At 24.6% G+C, this 19,441-nt stretch overlaps 1 protein-coding gene across 2 annotated transcripts; it reads left to right on the top strand.

Annotated features, from left to right (window-relative positions):
• Positions 1-3,765: 3,765 nt before the first annotated feature.
• On the top strand, positions 3,766-17,574 carry LOC129972242 (ER membrane protein complex subunit 2-like). Of its 2 annotated transcripts, XM_056086299.1 has the most exons (9): positions 3,766-3,904; positions 7,443-7,556; positions 7,975-8,039; positions 9,173-9,258; positions 10,478-10,621; positions 11,008-11,149; positions 12,481-12,591; positions 15,686-15,790; positions 17,412-17,574. In XM_056086299.1, the coding sequence occupies exons 1-9, from the start codon at positions 3,892-3,894 to the stop codon at positions 17,487-17,489; spliced, it is 858 nt and encodes a 285-aa protein (XP_055942274.1). In that variant the 5' UTR covers positions 3,766-3,891; the 3' UTR covers positions 17,490-17,574. The 2 variants fall into 2 exon arrangements, with proteins under 2 accessions (XP_055942274.1, XP_055942275.1); XM_056086300.1 differs by lacking the exon at positions 7,975-8,039.
• Positions 17,575-19,441: the final 1,867 nt, after the last annotated feature.

The following is a 19,441-nucleotide window of genomic DNA, read 5'->3' as shown; positions in this document are numbered from 1 at the left end:
TAAAAAAAGTTGCATAGTTATTAATAATAATTATCAGTTCCTTCAAGCATTGTTTCATAGCATTTTGTGGCTTAGTTTAATAATCTCTTGAATTTATCTATTAAACCTAAATTAACTTAAATATGAAAAGAAGTATCATCACAAGAAAGAAAATTTATTTCCATAAAAGAAATTTTCTCTCAAACTATCACTGTGTAAATTGATATAACTAAACAAAATTAATAGTTGAAACAGAATTTATCACAAATGGCAGCTTGTTAAATGGGAAACAAGTGTTTCTGCAAAAAATATTTCATAGGATTTGAAATACACATCTTAAAAAAACTTATTACACTTTTAGTTATTAAAAATTTATTATTTCTTTACTTAACGTTTCATCAAAAAACAAACTTCTAGCTTGAATTTTTATATGCATAATGCAGTGGTTATTTTACTTTAAATATATGTAGATTTTGCATGGAAACATTTTAAGTTTGTCAAAACACTCATTAAAATTTTTTCAGAAGGCCAGTTTTAAAGATCCTTACAAATTTATTTTTACTTTATTATTTACTGCAATTTTCCTCGAATTTTAGGAGAAAATTTTGTGGTAAACACTTGCACCTATTTTGAAACTAACAATCGAAACTCCAGTATCAGACGAATTCTCTCCAAATAAGCATTTTAAAGCTTTAAAATAAATTCTTGAGTTTAAAAAAAGGATTTTTGATTTAATTTTCCCTTTATTGTATCTGATATAAGGCATTTTGCAAGGAAAATTGAATTAGTATTTCAGGATATCGAGAATACTCAGTAGTGGATTTCAGACTTGGCATCTATCTACGAACTTGAATGAAGGGTAGAGGAGCCAAATTGCCAGAGAAATAAATTAGAAGAAAATACAAATTCTACAAACTATAAATATTAACATCTTGTCAGGTGTAATTACTCAGGTTTCTATCTGTTTCACTGAATAGTAATGCCAAGCATCTGTTTAATATTATTATGTACAAACATAGATGCCATACAATCGCAAATTGTAATAACTTAATAAAATATATTTTCATATAACGTATACATTTTCACAAAGTTACTAAAATTAAAGATTAACCTAAAATAAATCATTGACATGTTTTTTAAAAGTTAAAAATTTGAAACTTAACTTACATGCTTATAAAAAAAAAAAAAAAAAAAAAAAGGCCTGGCAATATATAATGTCTAAGGCTACAAAACAACTAAATCTACCTTTGAGAATACAAATCAATATTTTCAACAAAATCAATTATAACTTTTTTGATAAAATGAGGGGGTTAAGGGATTTTTAACTGATAACTTTAATACAACCAAATCTTGTGTATAGTATGTACCTCTTGTACTTCATATTTCTGTACACAAGAAAGATTTGAAACAACATTTAGTGAAATTATTTTTTGGGAATGCTTATGATTGTCGATTTTTTTTAATATCAAATGAAGAAATGGTTTCATTCCGATTCCTCATATTGAATTAATAATTAATATTCCAGTAATTTGATTTTGAAACAGGAAATGGATTTCATAATTTTAGATTACTTTAATCATGAATGAATCTAAACTGGTACTCTAAATTTCATAATGAAAGTGATAGTATTTCACCCGATAACATATTTAAAACATATTCGAAATTTTCTCATACTGAAGCCATAGACTTGTGACATATGGTAATGCAAGCAATATGGTATCACATGATCAAAAAGAAAACTGAATCAGCAGTCCCCCTTACCAATTTAAAATCTAAAGAGACAATGACATTATAAAGATGCTTGGTGTAGAGGACTTAGCATACATCTTTTGCCCCTCCCTTATTCTCTGGCTATTCATTGACTTAAAAAAAATGTAATATAAATCAAATTACATTGTCATCACAGCTTTGAATATAATTTACATAAATCATCTAGCTTGTATTTACTCTCTCTTTTCTTGACACTGCAAAGAAGCAAACTTATCTTAATGCATAACCCATTGGGAATGATCTCCCCAAAACTTTCTCGCATATTCTAATAAACTTGTCATTTCAGAAAACGCTTTACATGGCGCTGAAATACAATATTTAAGAAATGTTAAATTTTGGTTTGAATTTAGCAATTTTACTGAATCTGTCTTGAGGATCTAATCTATCCCGAATCTAAATCGAGTTATTCGGAATTAATCCCAGGCCAGGCATGCGTTAATAGTAGCTAAAAATCGAATATGGCTTTTAGACATGTTTTGTCACAAACGATTGAAACAATATTTTGTCATAAAACTGCATTTGTAACCACAAAATTCTAAATCAAGTTTGGTATATTTAACTCATCATGGTTCTGAGTTATCGCATTTACATGCTTTTGAAACTACAGACCCACAGACAATCAACCCTTAGTTAGATTTGGCACACAATTTGACAGTTGTCTATACTATAGATCTTAAATCTGTGTGCCGAATTTTATGTATCTGGTTGTCTTCATTTTGTAAATATCTTGTTATATTCGGAAAGAAGGACTTCCTCTGAACAGATTTTACTCAAAATTTGACAGAAATTTTGAAATTTGATGTAAAGGGCGTATACTAAATTTTAACCGTGTAGCTCAAACCGTTTTTTCTAAAGTTATTTTTATCACAGACAGACGGATATTTTTCCAAAATGTGTTTTTCGAACTCAGGAAGATCTAAAACATGGAGATTCGTTAAAATCTCGCATTAGAATTTTTTGACGATTAGTATACACTCACTATATTATACGAGAAAATAAAAAGATTTTATTTGATTTTTGTGATGCAAAATCCTACGAAAGTAGGTTAAACTGCACCAATGTAAAGAAAACGATTTTCTTCTGCAGTAGAATATGAATCATTTGTCTGCAACTTCACTTTTGATTCTTTTTTTAATTAAATAATCACAGGACAAAATTCTTCACGAATTTTCATTCTTATTAATTTTTTAATTATAACCATTTTTTTAGCCACAAATAGATGAATTTACCAAAGAAATTCATATTTTTCATTAAATATAGTTTTCTTTTTTATAATTTTGGTGTTTAGTAGGAGCAGGAAGATTAAGTTCGTTTTTATCATTGATTGTTCTGCATTTATAATTTTATTATTTTATTTTATTAGTTAGTAAAATATTAAATGATAGAGCAATTTATAATTAACTTTGTAATATAAAAATTAATAAATTAATTAGGAATTAAATTAGATTTAAAAATATCATTACACACATATATATATATATATATATATATATATATGCAGCTTTTATATGAATGGTACTTGTTGATATTTTCTCTTCAATGTAGAGTGATTTGAAATAAATATTGCCTTTCTTTTAACTGTTCATATTACTTTCAGATTGTGGTGATAACTTCATAAGCCAAATAACAACCTCTAGAAAGGAGTGTACACTTTTGTCTAGTGACTTTGTTACTCGGCTAAGAAACATAACGTTGCGAGTTCGAACCTCAAACTTGCACATTGGTGACCCGGACGTGATCCTCAAACTTGCACAAGATTAAAATAAGAAAAAAATAGTAACCGTGTTCTATACCAAACATGAGTAGCGGAAGATTTCATTCATAAAATTGTTATAATATTAAATACAAGAAAATTCTGTAACAAATATCTAATAAACATGAGTAGAAGAGTAAATTTAGAATAAGAATTATTGATGAAAGGGGCAGCGAAAATCTGATAAAAATTCGGCATGTAAGCAAGCTGATGATGTAAACGTTTTCTTTGATCATGTGACTATGATGTCATCTAATAGATTTCTATTCGTTTGAGCCGGAAAAAAAATTTACTCATAACCGTCACCACAATAAGAAATGTACAACTCAACTTAAATAGCAATATCCTCCGTTTTCACGCAGACGGTTTCTCATTTTAGTGTATTGGCAATGGATTGGCAAGGTTTGTTTATAAATAATTTTTGTTTTTCTTTTATTTTTTCATTTAAGCAATTAACTTTTATATTTTCTAATTATTTTTAGCATTAGTATTATTTTGAGATGATAAATATTTCTAGTTTCCTCAAACCGAAAATTGAATTTTACTGTGATCATATATCTCACCCATAAGTGCTTATTAAATCAAATGAAGTACATATATTTGCTCGCAATCGAATATTTTATGATCATATAATTAATTAGTGTATTATTCAAAAAGACCTGAACATATAGCTCTTTAATTTATTGAGTTCGGAAAGTTGGAAAATCTTGTTCGGTATCGCATGGAATATGTAAAAAAGAAAACATTCCACGTTAATTACCAATTAATGAAAAGTTAAATTAAACGTTTTGAAAATGAACTCTATCTTGCATTATTTTATAACCTAATTTGTTCATATAAAAAGGATTTTCTATATCTGTAGTTATATTAAATGCTGTAATTCTATTATTTTTTTTTAAATAATGTATAGTGGTAAGAAAAAAAATATATCTCAGGTCCCGAAAATCATTTAATTAAAGTTCAACACATGTGGGCTAAAGTATTAATTTAGGGAGTTGAAAAAAAAAATTGAAGATTATATTTTAAATCAGAAAAATTTATTGCTATCTTTGTTAAATCAATAAAATTAATAAAAATCCCATAAAATTGTTAAAAGTCCTAAACTGCTTCTGTCCTGAAAATATATATTAGAGCATTTAGTGAATATATTTAAATTTTACTTTTGAAAGGATTCATTAACGTGCAATCTTCGCAGTTTTCTTAAATTTGGCAATTAATCATTGCCATGTAGTAAATGCATAAGCACTTTTCAGATAAAAATTTGACTATATTCACAGTTAATATATAGGGAAAATAAAAGCTGGCGTATTAGCTTCATCAAGACTTCATATTACCAATGCATTGTATTAAATTTGTTAGATAGCATTTCTATGATAAATTAAATATCCCAGACTTAAGAAAGAAAATGTACGAAGATTTATAAAGGTAGCACATGAAATATCAGAACAATGAAAATTATACTTTTATCATTTCATACAGATTAATAAATCAAAGAGACAGTTTATTCTTTTTTTGTTTTAAATGCGAGAAATAAAAAGGCATGGATAAATTCATGTACAAAAAAAATCAAGAAGAAAAGCACATACTCAAATTTACTTGGGAATTAACAATTTATAGGATTATAAACTGTTGTATAAATAAAACATTTGTTCACTAAACTTTTTATAAATAAACTGATATTTTATTTCAAATTAGTTCTAAATTTTATATTCTTGTATTTTGTAATATTGAATATATGTTATGTATGAAAGTGCTGAATATATTTTTTATTTTATAAGTGCATCCCCTCCCTCCTTTGTTAGTTTTAAATGAAAATTTAAATTTGTTTAGTAGATATTGTATGCACTGTCAATTAATGTTAATTGTTTAAAAGTCAAAAATATTTATATTTTTCTTTAATAACAATTATACTTTCTATTAATATGCTTTATTTTTCATTATATACAATATTATTATAATTCATTTTTCTCAAAATGAATTTTCTTTTTTTTCAATTCCTACTATTAGCTCACACTCTCTCTCTCTCTCTCTCTCTCTCTCTATATATATATATATATATATATATATATATATATATATATATATATATATATCTTGTTCAAATTTTCAATCGTAAATAAAATATTTCTTATTCATCCACTCAAATTCAAAAATATTTTTTAAAATTTGTAGCAGATGACACTTGATGTTAATACAATTTTTTTTTCAAATATTAATTAATTAATTAAATTTGTCCAGTAATTTCTATTTGGTCGCTAAATCTGTTGCCAAGTTTGTCACCAATTTTGTAATTATTTAATAAAAAGTAACTAAAATAAATTTTAAAAAGTAGGAATTGACTTAAAAAATTTTGTTTTATATATTACTTGTTTACGCATATGGAAGTATTTATTATGGAATAGATTTTAAAAAAGTTAAAGAATGGTTTTAAAAAAAAGTTTTTTTTTTTCCCCCTGTTTAGATATTAATTTTTATATCTGTTTTTTATAGTAGTATAAGATGTAGTCTGTATTTCATTTAAATAATTCTAATGTATTTTTATATAAAATGTTTTATACACATGTATGTTCTGTGAGTAAAACCTGAAATAAAATAATTATTCTGAGAATCTCATTGTTTTTTTTATTCATTTTTGTAAGAATTACTTCAGTTATTTTCATACAGCTATTTTATTTTATAAGTAAATAGTTGTGTGGAATATTTACATATATATATATATATTCCACATAATGGAATGTCTCATGTTCTGTAAATAATGGAATATCTCATGTTGTAAAAAATTTTGTAATGTAATGTATACTTTTAGAGATATAGAAATATGCACTTTAGAAGTATTTTTTGTTTTTCCATGACTACTTCCAAAAATATTACTACATGAAAACTATTTTTATATCTTGAAATCCGAAAAATTATCTTTTCTATGTTAACTATTTTTTGGGGATACAATTTTTTGAAAATTTTAACTCATTTTTAAGAATACTTTAAACATAATTTACAATATTATCATTATTTGAATTAAATAAAAAAAAAATTTTGCTGTTAATATTTCATCCTTTGCTTTTTTTTTTCTATTGTTAAATATCAGAATCAGAAGATTCGACTTTTTGTTTTTACTTGTTGAGTTGGTTTGCAACTAGTTATATCAAAATTATTTATAAATTATTCTTTCTATAAATATATAGCTATAATTAGCTACATAATTAATTGATGCCACATATATGAATTTGAGCATTTGTACTATTTTGAAAAGAGTTCTTCAATGTTTTGCTAACTTTTATGAGTCAGAAATTTTGGGGGGATTATAAATTTAAGCAAATGTATTATTATTTTTTTTATGTGAAAGTGAATGTTTTTGAAACTGCAGCTTCATATTTTCTCAGTTCTGCATTATGTATTGTTTCATCTTATAGATGCTATGCTTCATTTTCAACAATAATGTTTTTTGTTAAATTGAGGATTTAATTTTGTGAATATTACTTTTTATTATAAGCTATGAATACATATAAACATTATTTCAGATTCTTGTACTTATTGATATTTTTTTAGAATCTGCTTACTAGGTGTACTTATGAATAATCTGTGCTGAATTGAAATGAATAATTGTGTTTGAGAAACCAAATAAATAACAAAGAAAAAAAAAGTTGGTATTGTACTCCACTCATGGCTTATAACAGCCATGGGTGGTTTTTTTTTAGGCAACTTACATTTTACTCATCAACATATAACTGAAAAAATTTGAAATTTCAAGAATATTACTTTTAGAACTAGATAAGATTTGAACAGAATGTTACTAAATATTTAAATGGAATTAAATATCAAGTCTGAAACAATTCTCAAAAAATGTTATTTTTTTGAAAATAATGAAAAAATTTTAATGATGGAAAATTTGCTTTATTTTAATAGTTTTTATTAGAATATTATTTAAATTGCATTATTATAGAAGCTCGGGAGACACTGAGACAATGGCGAGAAGATAATATGAGATGTTCTGAAGAAGTGATTGAAATTTGGCAAGATGTGCTATCAAATTATACTCATAAAGTTGGGGATGAAAGTAAGTTTTTTACAGTTTTTCAAACTTTCTTTTGCTCTGTTCTTAACTGTTTGTCTATGATTGCTTTTAAAACTATAAATGTATTAATACTGTATGAAGCTTAATTAACAATAATACTAACTAAGGATTATTAAAATTTTCTTGCTTCTTTTAAATTTTCTTTGCTTTTTTAATAATACAAATGAAAAGTATTCAGCTGAAACAAATTGATTATTTGGCAGTGAGATTTTATTATGGCATTCACATTTTATTGTTATAAGTAGCATTTTATATTGTCTTTGATCTTTGTGAGAATAAACTACTGTTGTTATTTTTATTTGTCATTTTCAATCAATCATAATTTTAAAGATAATAGTTTACCTTTGCAGTTAACATGTAAAGGTTTCCTAATACAAAGAAATATTTTAATATCTTTTAGAATGGTTAATCTGTGAACAAGTGTGCCTGGCGGCATTAGATTGCCATCGTTTAGATATAGCACAGGTAAACTAACTATTATTTTGAAGTAATGTATGTAGCAATTTTTAATTTATGTAATACTAAACATTCTTTGTTATATTAAATAAGTTTAGACACATCACTATATTTATTTTATCTTGACTTAAGTTATGTTTTTCTAAGTTACATCTGTTCTGAAAATCATATGAATATTATTTATTTCTTAATTTCTTTTTGAATTGCTTTGCTAGTTTGATTATAGCAAAAATTCAAATCAAACCCATTCACACTTTTCATAAATTAAAAAAAAAAAAAAAAAAATGTTAGTTTTAAACAAAATTCATGTGTTTTTTTTTTTTTTTTTTTTCCCAATATAACTATGTTACAAGTTAAATGTATTTTACCTGTTCTATTTAAATGTTGGAAGTTGTTATTACAACTTAATAGTTGAGCTTGCAAAGCACTCTTAACGCTTATTTCAGACCCCCCCCCCCATATATTTATAACTTCTGGTGACTTTTTCTTAATGAAGCTTGGATGATTTTTACAATTAATTTTTTTTAAAAAAATGTTTTATCAGTATCACCTTATAATTACAATTTAATTTTGAAATCTGTTGCTGATTTGCAAAATTTAAAAAAGAGTTTTTTTCTTTTTTCAATCTGTAAGTCAAATTTGTGTTCAAATTCATCTATTGTGCATGGCTGGAATGGCGTTTAAATAATTGAAAAGCAGCATTTTTTATTCTGATTGGAGTGCAAAAATTTATCAAAAATAATAACAAAAATGAGAAATTGACACTATTCCTGCTTCTTCCAGAGTTTTCATGCTATTAAAATTTGAAAAATTTCTGAATTCAGCTAATTTTCATGTTAAATAAAATTTTAGAGTACCTGGCACTATGTTTCTATGCATGTTTAAACTCGCTAACTTTTAATTATTATTTAAAATTAATTATTGCTGTCATAACTGTAATCACATTTTTTATTGCATAATTTGCAGTGCATCTATTTTTACTTATTTTGTTATTAGAAAACATATAGCCTTAATTTATTTGGCTGTTTTTTTATTTAAATACAGCTATGTCTCAACAATTCTAATTAATTGTGGCATATTTGTATTTAACATAATCGGATAATAGAATATCTGAACAATGAGTGTTGTTTTCACATTTATAGGAATGTCTAGAAACATTAGACAAACAATTTCCTGGAAGCTTTAGAGTTCGCAAATTACGTGCAATGGAGTTTGAAGCTCTCGATAGGTATCATTCTTGTTTTAATTCAGATTTGATTTTCAATTTCTATTTATCAAAAAATGTCATTGATTATTACAGTTAGACCTAATTCCTGCTTTCACTATAATTTTATAAATTTTACAACCTTATTTATGTAAATTTTTGCTTACTTATTTACTAGTTACATCGAATCATTTTCTGGGTAAAATGCTTGAATAAGTGTCATATTCCTTATATCCTCTCTCTCTCTCAAATCTGCTTTTAAAATTCATGTATGTAATGTTTCAAATGTATAAAGTATTTTATCTAAATACTTGTTCTTTATTCTTATTATTATGACTATGCTAAATTTTAACCACAATGCTTGCATATTTATTTAATTTTAAAAGCAATCTGAAGTAGGAATTTTTGTTTTTTATAATGATGACTTTAAGGGGTATGTAGAAGAATCTTAAGGTAATAAAGATTTGAAAATACACAATTCTATTAAATACTTCATATGCAATAAAAATGGGAAAAATCAATTATTTAAAGCATTTCATTGATTTACTATAAATTATTATGAGAATTATGATTATAATGATTATCACTTATAATGAGAATTATGAGATTATAATGATATTCACTGACTCTCCAGAGAAGTGGACTGACTGAAGAGTGCATTTCTTGAGATGAGAAGAGTATAAGCTAAAACGAAAGTAACAGCAAAAGAACAGTGATATTATAAATAGAACTGTGTTTATGCATCCTAACATCTAAATGAATCTGTCTGATATCCCGTGATGCTTTCTTTTCAATCATCTTCTTGTGAAAACTAGGCATTAATGCATGTTTATTTTATTTTCTTATGCTTTAAGAGCATTTGGGTGTTTTTATGAGCATTTGAGTATTGTTCATTTTTAAAAGTTTGGAATTTGTAAAATTTTTTATGAAGAATAGATTGTATAATAGAATCATAATTTTGCTGATGATCAACTTTAAAGCATGCATAGTATGTTTAATTAATTGAATGATTTCTGACATTGAATTATTTTATTTAAAATATAGAGAATAATTTAATGGATAAGAAAAATTTTAGTGAAGGCAGGTAATAAATGTATATATAAGATTAATATTTTTAAAAAAAATTAATAAATATGTCAAGGAGTGTGATAATTTTGCAATAAACAAAAATTAATTTTTATTTTTTGTAAATATGTTTATATCATAACAGGGAATTTGTATTTTTCTTTTACTTTTTTTTTAGGTATGATGATGCTTTGAAATTATATGAAAGTATACTACAGCACGATGAATCAAATTCAGTTATATATAAAAGAAAAGTTGCTGTATTAAAAGCCCAAAATAAAATTTCTGAAGCTGTGAAGGAGTTAACAGATTATTTAAAGAAGTGAGGCCTTCATATTATCCAATTAACAATATTTTTTTTAATTGTAAAGCTTTTTAAAAAAAATTTAATGACATTTAATATGAAAAGATAGTTGTAATTCGTTATTATTTATTAATAGTGATATATTTTTCTTCTATAATTTAGTTACAGTATAAAAGTGCCCAGTATGAAATTTGGTACATAATTATTCTGTATTAACTGATCTTATATAATTCTTAATTGTGCAGTGTTTTGTGTAATTTGTTAAATGAAATGAAATTTATTTATGGCATATCTGATATAAAAATGTCTGTTAAATTAAACACGATCACAGATTTCAATTTTGAATGTATTTATTACTATTAGTTTTTTGAATAAGTGAATGAAATTTTAAAAAATTCTTTTAGATTCATGAGTGACCATGAAGCATGGATGGAACTGTCTGATTTATATCTAATGGAACAAGATTATTATAAAGCTGCTTTCTGCTATGAAGAACTCATTCTATATAATCCCCATAATCATCTGTATCATCAGAGATATGCCGAGGTATATTATTGTTGTATTTCATTTTATAAAAAAAGTTATTATTTATTAAAATGCTTTTGAAATTTTATTTGTGTTAAAGTTTTATGTACATTTAAAAAGGCACTGAATATGTATTTTAATTCTATTCATGAACGGACATTAATAAATAAAAAATGTCCTTATTAAGTTTGTAACATTAACGTGTTACTGTAAGACTGCTGAAGTATGTATGTGTGTATATATATAATGCTGTTTAAGTTAAATGAGGGTGATGAATTTAATTATGTGATTATTGTTGACTCTGATAATTTAAAGAAGTATACCATAAAGGAATGGCATTTTGATTCTTTCTGAAATTTATATATATATTTTAAAAATTAAGACCTCACTCTTTTCACTGAAATCTTTGTAATTCAACAGTAAAGGATTTAAGTATTTTTAAAGTTAAAAGAAGAAAAAAATTAATTTCGTTTCTTTCTTCATGTTAATATCTAAAATAAAAGAATTAGATATTCTTTAATAAAATCAAAATTTTAAATATTAAGAGATATTGACAAACTAACTTTGCTGCATTTAATATGCAGATCCACGGAAAGAAACAACAAATATTGGATAATGTAGTTCGATGAAACTTAAACATATATCTTTATTGTACAAATCAGAAAATTTTTCAAAGAAAATTATTAATAATTTTGAATTTTAAAAATAAAATACAGTTTTCAACATCCATTTCTGATATAAAATTCCTCCTTAATTAATGTAGTTAACTTATAAAGTGATATATATTTTTATAAAATTCTAAATAAAGGAAAAGAAAGAATATTTCTTGGATATTGTACTTAAAATAATTCAAGCAATTAACATTTTTTTAGATGTTTTGTATATTGTTAAGTTCTATTGATATTTACTCCATTGAGAAGCAATTCAATTTGAGATAACTTTTTCTGACAGATAAAAAGAGAAAGAATATAATTTTTCCTAATTTATATTTGAATTCTTTTAATTTTAGGATCTTATCATTATATTTTGTATACTATTAGTAATGAGTCAGATTTCTGTAGCAATAAGTGAGTGAAAGGCTAATCATTCAATTAAAAATTGATCTTATTATCGATTATTATTATCTATTTTGAAATTACATTAATGAAAAAATGCTGAATTCAGTTGACTGAAGAAAAAGGGGTTAATTATAAAGGAAATACTTCTGAATGGGATTTAATTGAAGCCTTTCATTCCATGAAATAACTGCTAATATTAATGCTTTTTAAATGCTCTGTTGTATGGATTATATTAATTTTCAATTGTATGGACTTTTGAGTTATATCTTATTTCTTCATTATATTTTCTTATAGATTCAGTATACCATTGGTGGTTTAGAAAACATGGAATTAGCAAGAGCTTATTTTGCACAATCAATCAAACTGAATCCTCGTAACATGCGATCTTTATATGGATTTTTTCTGGTAACTTCAAATATCATTTCCTAATTTGTTTCCAATTACTTGGTAAATTTTTTTTATATAAGATGTGGTATAATGGGTTTGGATATATAATCATTGTAAAAAATTCTATGAATTAAGTGATTTATTTATTTATTTTGGTAAAATATTGAATTTTTGTAAAGCCCCTTGAATAGCAGTTTATTTGAGAGGGGCAAAAAATAATGGAACAGATATCTTAAGATGGTTCCATGAAATAGTGTAAAAACAGTAACTGTTGTCTTAATGCAATTTTTATACTTGTTTTAGCCAAGTTGCTGAATAATCTTTAATAAAAATAAAGTTCTGAATGAAATAAACAGTTTTATGCTTAATATATAAAACTATGAAGGTAGTAAAAATTTTTAAAAATGAATCTTTAACAATTATGTTTGTTATAATTAGTAATAAAATAAAGACCTTTTATTAGCTCCAACTTGCATAGATTATTTTATTATCAACTGAAATCTTCAACTGTTTAGATATTAATATCATGCACATACTAAGCTCTCTTTGTATATAACTATCCAAGAAACAAGTTGATTCCTACTTAATTATGTATTTGAACAAAAATAAAAAAAGGAAAATCTTTTTTTTAAAAATTAAAAAGGATTATGTTCATGCCAATGTCTATATTATGCTTACCATTACGCTGCATGTTTTATTTTTCAATCAGTTGTTTTATATGTCTATACAAATGAGTGTGGGTGATATAAAACAGTAATTATAAATAGTTTTCGAATTTTGTTACAATTCAAGGGAATCAACTAAACTGTAATTGATTAATTTAAACTTTTGCATTAAAAAAGTTTTTGTTTTAAGTAAAATGCTGTAATTTACATTTTATTTTAGAATTGCTTTTATATTTTTTTTTTCCCCTTTATACTATAAAATCATTATGTATTCATAAAGTTTTTTTTGTAATATTTTTATGATCAAGCTTAGATGAAGGATTTATACATAAATCTGCTTTTTGAAAAATCGGTTTTTTAGAATTTAATATTTCCAAAAAACTGGTTTTAGCCAATTTCCGAAATTTTGTCAAAAAAAATATTATTATTTAATTTATATAAAATAACAAAAATCAATATCAAAGTCAAAATATATTTTTAAAAATTAAGGATTACGTATACATATTACTTACACAAAATAATGAAAACTCAAACAAAAATTTCAAATAATATTTATATTATTTTTAATAATTTTATTTAACTAATTTAATCTTGTACAAAAATAGGATTTTAAAAATATATAAAAGATTCACTAATCGGTGGCTAGTCTTGTTCTTATTTTGGATACAATATTGCCTGAAATTGAAAATACTCGTTCACTAGCTACTGAGCTTGGCTTTACAGTTTTCATAACATCAAATAACAAATATTTTTTGTTCTTTTATTCTTTGCTTGAAATAATGAAAATTCAGCTTTCAATGTCTTCGGATTTGTAAGTTTTTCTTCAGGGTCTTCAAAAAACTTATGAAATGATTTTACTATGACTTCTTTTAAAAAAGCATTCCTCTGTTGAGTAGTTTCTTTGATTTGCTCTTCATCAGAATCGGTTTCTACATAAGAATTTGGAAATGTTCTAGACGATATCTTTCCAGATAATTTAATAATTTCAGTTGTTGAAGCTAAAGAAAGCACACTAGATTTTTTTGCTGAACTAGAAATGTTTTGTGGCTTTTGCAAATACAGCAAAGAGGTTCTAATTCTAGTTGTCTTCTTTCTTGAATTTGTTCTTCTAAGACATATAATAATTTCAAACTTATTTCAGTGTTTAAATTTTTTAGTTCATTTAACAAATTTAAATATACCTTCACTTTTTAATAAATTGTCATCTTGTCCTCCTAAGCCATCAATGTTAGACAAATCGATCCTAAGATTTTATAAAGTTCTAAAAGTTCTGGATATTCATCTTCATTCCACATATAAGAAGAACCAATATCATTCAAATAAGTTTAAACTTAATTTTTGCTGAATAATATGAATTCTTTAAACTGGGTTTGAAAAACTGTCAAACCCTACTTACCTAGATGTTAATAAATTATTGTAAAACAAATCTGATGCTTTTAAAATTAATTTGGAAAATCACTAAGAGTCCTAGAGAATGGAAACATTTTTGAAAGATTAAATGCATTAATTGTCTAAAATGGTTTTTTTCATTGAATATATTCATGAGTGAAAGTTCAAATCTTATTTTTAAAAATATATCATTTTTTTTCTGTACATTGTACCCATCATGCTAGTGATATTTTTGAAAATCATTATTAATGATATTTTTCTGAATTTTTTTTCAAAAAATTAAGTATACTTTCTTTAATAAGAGATGTTGAATCATAACTGTGGGATATTATGAACTACTTCAATTTTTAGGACCATTAATCAGCAAAAATGTAGGAAACAAAATTCTTATTCATGCCTATGATTAACTCATGCCTGATATTATTAGTTTCTTGATACTTTCACTGAAATATCATTTATTTGTAAATTTTGTGTAGCAGTGAATCAGTGTGAATATATTGGTGTTTGTGGAACAACTTCATTCTAGATGAAGTTGTTCCTGAATTGTACCAAAATCTACAATAATACTGAGAGATAAAAATATAACTCTAAAGGCACCAACAATTAAACTCTATTCAGACTTGAGAATGTCACAGAAAACAAGGGAAAGAAATTTCTTTTGATCCCTGAAATAAAGCGTTAATTTCCCATCTCTGTTTTTTCTAACCCTCAACTTAAACCTGCATGGAGATACTATTCATCCTTTCCCTGTCTTGCCATTCTTAACTTTTTAAAAATAAATAATTATTTTGCCTTAAATAGTGCTAACTCATTTCTGAAATATAATATACATATAATAGAATAGTGCACTGATATAGAGACCCCCCCCCCTCCCCAGTATAGCCAATGCCTTGTATATTTTGCTTAGTTATTGGAGCATCTATGAATAATCAATTAAAATTATACAATTTTTGATTATCATTTTGTATAATGTATACCGTGTAGTAGTCAAATCTCTCTCAGTATAGTTATAAAATTGTTTTATCTGTTTTCTTTAAAAAATTATTTCATATTTTTAGGCTGCTACTAATGTTGCTGCCTCTCCAAAGTGTTCTGCCCTCAAGAAAAAAGAGAATCTCAAATATGCATCATGGGCTGCACTTAAGATAGGACAAAAATATCAGGTGATTATTTTATTCATTTGAATTGTTGCATTTTATTGTAAAGTTTTTAAGTATGATTATTTTGTAGGATTTTTTTTTTTTTAATTTTTAGAGCATTTATGAATATTTGATATTCTTTATAATCTTTTTTAACATATGTATAGTTCTAATTATTTTATATTTCAATTATTATATTTATTACATCCATGTTTTATTGTTTAGAAATTATGTGCAAACCAATCTTTTGGCATAAATGAAATAATGCATCATTTAAATGTGAAATTGTATTTATTATTTACTTAGTTTTCTCTTTAAATTATTTTTTGTTAATGTTTCCTTGAAATAAAAATATTTTAAAAGTTTTGACTATGTTTTGTCATGTTTTAAATAATATTGTGTTTATAGTTTCCTTGGATTGAATTTTGATTATTTTAAAACTCAAATATATTGTAAATATTATAGACAGCATGGCATTTTTTGGTAATAATAAATTATTTAAAATTATTAAATAATCATTGGATTTCAACCCACTTTATTTCAAAAAATATTGCAATTTTGAAAAAGAGACCAGATTTTATAAAAATGGATGATCTTTAAATTCTATTTCAAATAGTAAAATATTTTACAGAGTAGTCACAGAATTATTATCTGATTTCAGTGCATTATATTTCATAAAGTACTACTACTATAAAAATAAACTATTAAAATTTAATAAGAATAATTTCGTATAATTACCAAGTTTTACATATTTTTCTTTCATTCTGTAACTGATGCAAGTATTGTAGTCCTAATCTCTACAGAGATATTATTGTGCATATTCATAAAAGCGTTATTAAATAGTTCTAAAGCTGTTTCAACATAGCTGGCAATGGTGGTAGCTACTCGTTGTTTTTAATGTAACCCTAAAAGAAAAAATTGCAAACCATAAAATCTTGAGACTTCCTGTCAATTTTGGCTAATTTAAGATTTCTAGATACAATTTAAGCATGCTTTTTTCTTTTAGCACTTAATGTGTGAATGTACCTATACTACATCTGGTGAATCATATGGAAAAATAAAAGTGTGGAAATAAAAACTTAATATCTGTATCTTTTCTCCCTGATTAACAGAGTGAAATTAATATTAACTCATTTAATGTACTAGTGAATTGTTTTTTTAAGTACTATGTCACTTTTATATACAGTTTGGTAGTTCCATTCATTGTGAAATACATATTATTTTTGTTAAAATTTTTATTAATTCTAAACCTGAAAGGATTAAAGGTAAGCTTAGGAGATTGTGTTTTCTTTAATATCTTGGTTTCTTAAATTATTTTCAGTAATATAGAGAGTCATTGAAAAAGTAAAGTTTTATATATTGTATTTTTTGTTGGATATAACCTATTTAGATCCTATTTTTTCTGAATTAAGAAATGGACCTATTGTGAAGATAATGAGCACACAATGAAATAATCATAAAAACGAATCTAGTTAATGTGTTAAAAAGATTCTGAAGGTTGATAATTTTTAATAAGTAGCTTTTGTTTGTAATGGTAATGAATTCATAGATAATTTCTATCTTTTGATTTTCACTTTTTGTAATTTATTGTATTTATCTTTTAACCTGTAATTTTTTATTATTTTGTTTTGTTTTTCCTACTTAGGACCAAATATGTGATGATACCCATGTGAAGTCAGTACAAGGCATGCTTGGATTGTTGACATTAAATTCTTCAACTTAGTTAAATTAATAAATTTTATATTTTATTATAAAATATGTAATATATATTGTTTTGTTTTATACCTCATTAAAGATCATCAATATTATTTTGAGTAATATGTTTCTTGGATTATAAAACATTTATATGAAAATCACAACAAAGTATTATATTAAAAAGAAAATTTACGCAAATGTTGTGTTTTTATTTTTTATTTTTCCCCATTATGCATGATGATTGGTGAGTTTTCAGAGGAATTATGTAAATAAACCTTTTAAATAAATAATTTGCTTATTATTTACAATTGTCAATAATAAGAACAATTTATTTAGAGAATCACTAAATCTATCCAAAAATAATACACTTAACAATACAAAATATAGATTTTATTGTATACTTTTCTCAGTTTCAGTTTTATTGCAGTCAGTATTTATTGCACCTTTTGTCAGACATTTTTGAGATTTTACTAATGGAAATTTCTTTCTCCTGAATTCTTTTTAATAGGGCTTTTAAAAACCTGAAGATTCCTCTCTTTTTTTTTTTACATAATTCTAATGCAAACAGCCCATGATGAATTTCAAATTAGTTGCTGAAACCCATTGGACTGAAGGGTGGACAGGCAGGCTGGTCGATTAAAAGAAATTTTATTGACTCAACAAATAAATAAACTGGTAAAAAATAAAAATGTTTTGATTATAAAATATTAGAACTACAGTGTGCATACACATTGAATTTTTACAATGATTAAGATATAAGTAGTTACTTTTTTATTTTCCATTTTGCAGATCTTATAAAATAATTTTTAATATTATATTTGTTTGAAATTTATTATTTCTTTATAATCTTTCATAACAACTAAATACTTATATTTGTGAGTAAGGAAATCATTAACTTAATTTTTTCAAGAATTTTATTACTTTAATTATTTTTTCCATGATATCCATATTAAAAATTTCAAAAATTATTTTAAAACATATTTTCACTAAGTTGCTAAAATATAAAAGAATTAAAATGAATCATTAGCATGTTTTTTAAATTAAAAATGTGAAACTAAATTGACCAGTCATTTTAAAAAAAGGTCCATATAAAGTACATGTGATTGCAGAATGTTTAGTCTACCACTGCAAAACAGCATATTATAATAAACACAATAAATATGCTTCATCTTGAACATTTTTAAAATCAACTTGGGACAATCTTTTTAACCTTTTTCTTTAAGGACTATACAAATGATTATCTCTATACTTTTGTGCACAGATGAAATGCTCTTAAATTATAAGGATTTCATTTCCTCCATAGAGCTAATTTTTCTGTTGTCTGATCACCCTCGAAGATTATTTTACTCTTCTGTCTTTTTGCATTAATTCATGTGTGAAAATAAATTTTGCTGAAATTGAGAAAAGTCTTAGAATTGACAATCCACTGGAATAATATCTAGAAATACAAATTAAGGATTTTTCTTAAAAATCTGATAAGAATTTCCATTTCAAAAGCATGTTGTGAGATTTTAATCAAAGTATTTATATAGGTGTGAATAAAGGGATAGTGTTTTATTCAAATGTTTCCCCTTAAATTTGGTTTTTAATCCTAGTGGCATGAACGACAACTGTGCTGAATTTCTCATGACTGAGACTTATTCTTTACATAATGATTATTTATGTAAAATTTGGTTTTATGGTACCAAATATATGATAATGAGATAAACAGTATTGAAATTCATGAAAGATATCTGTTTCAAAAATAGATATTAAAAGGTAGACACATTGAAACAAAAGGGTGTACCAAAATAAAATAGCAATAATTTTTGTAGTAGGCTCAATAATAATATTTAAAATACGTTAAAAGATTTTTTTAAAAATTAAATTTTTACTGTACTTAAAAAACTTATCAATTGCTGAGTTAATAGATGCAATATCGTTTGTTCTATTTATTTCAAGTCTATTGCTAATTCTTATACTTTATATATTTATCTTCAG

Source organism: Argiope bruennichi, chromosome 6 (assembly GCF_947563725.1).
Source record: "Argiope bruennichi chromosome 6, qqArgBrue1.1, whole genome shotgun sequence".
NCBI lineage: Eukaryota > Metazoa > Arthropoda > Arachnida > Araneae > Araneidae > Argiope > Argiope bruennichi.
Note: the sequence above shows the minus strand (reverse complement) of the source record. Positions and strands in the feature narration are given on the sequence as shown.

Bases quoted from the DNA above. Each gene is read 5' to 3' on its own strand.
- LOC129972242 (XM_056086299.1), top strand. The intron at 8,040-9,172 runs GTAAACTAACTA...TCACATTTATAG, and splicing joins ATCGTTTAGATATAGCACAG to GAATGTCTAGAAACATTAGA. The intron at 10,622-11,007 runs GTGAGGCCTTCA...AAATTCTTTTAG, and splicing joins TTAACAGATTATTTAAAGAA to ATTCATGAGTGACCATGAAG.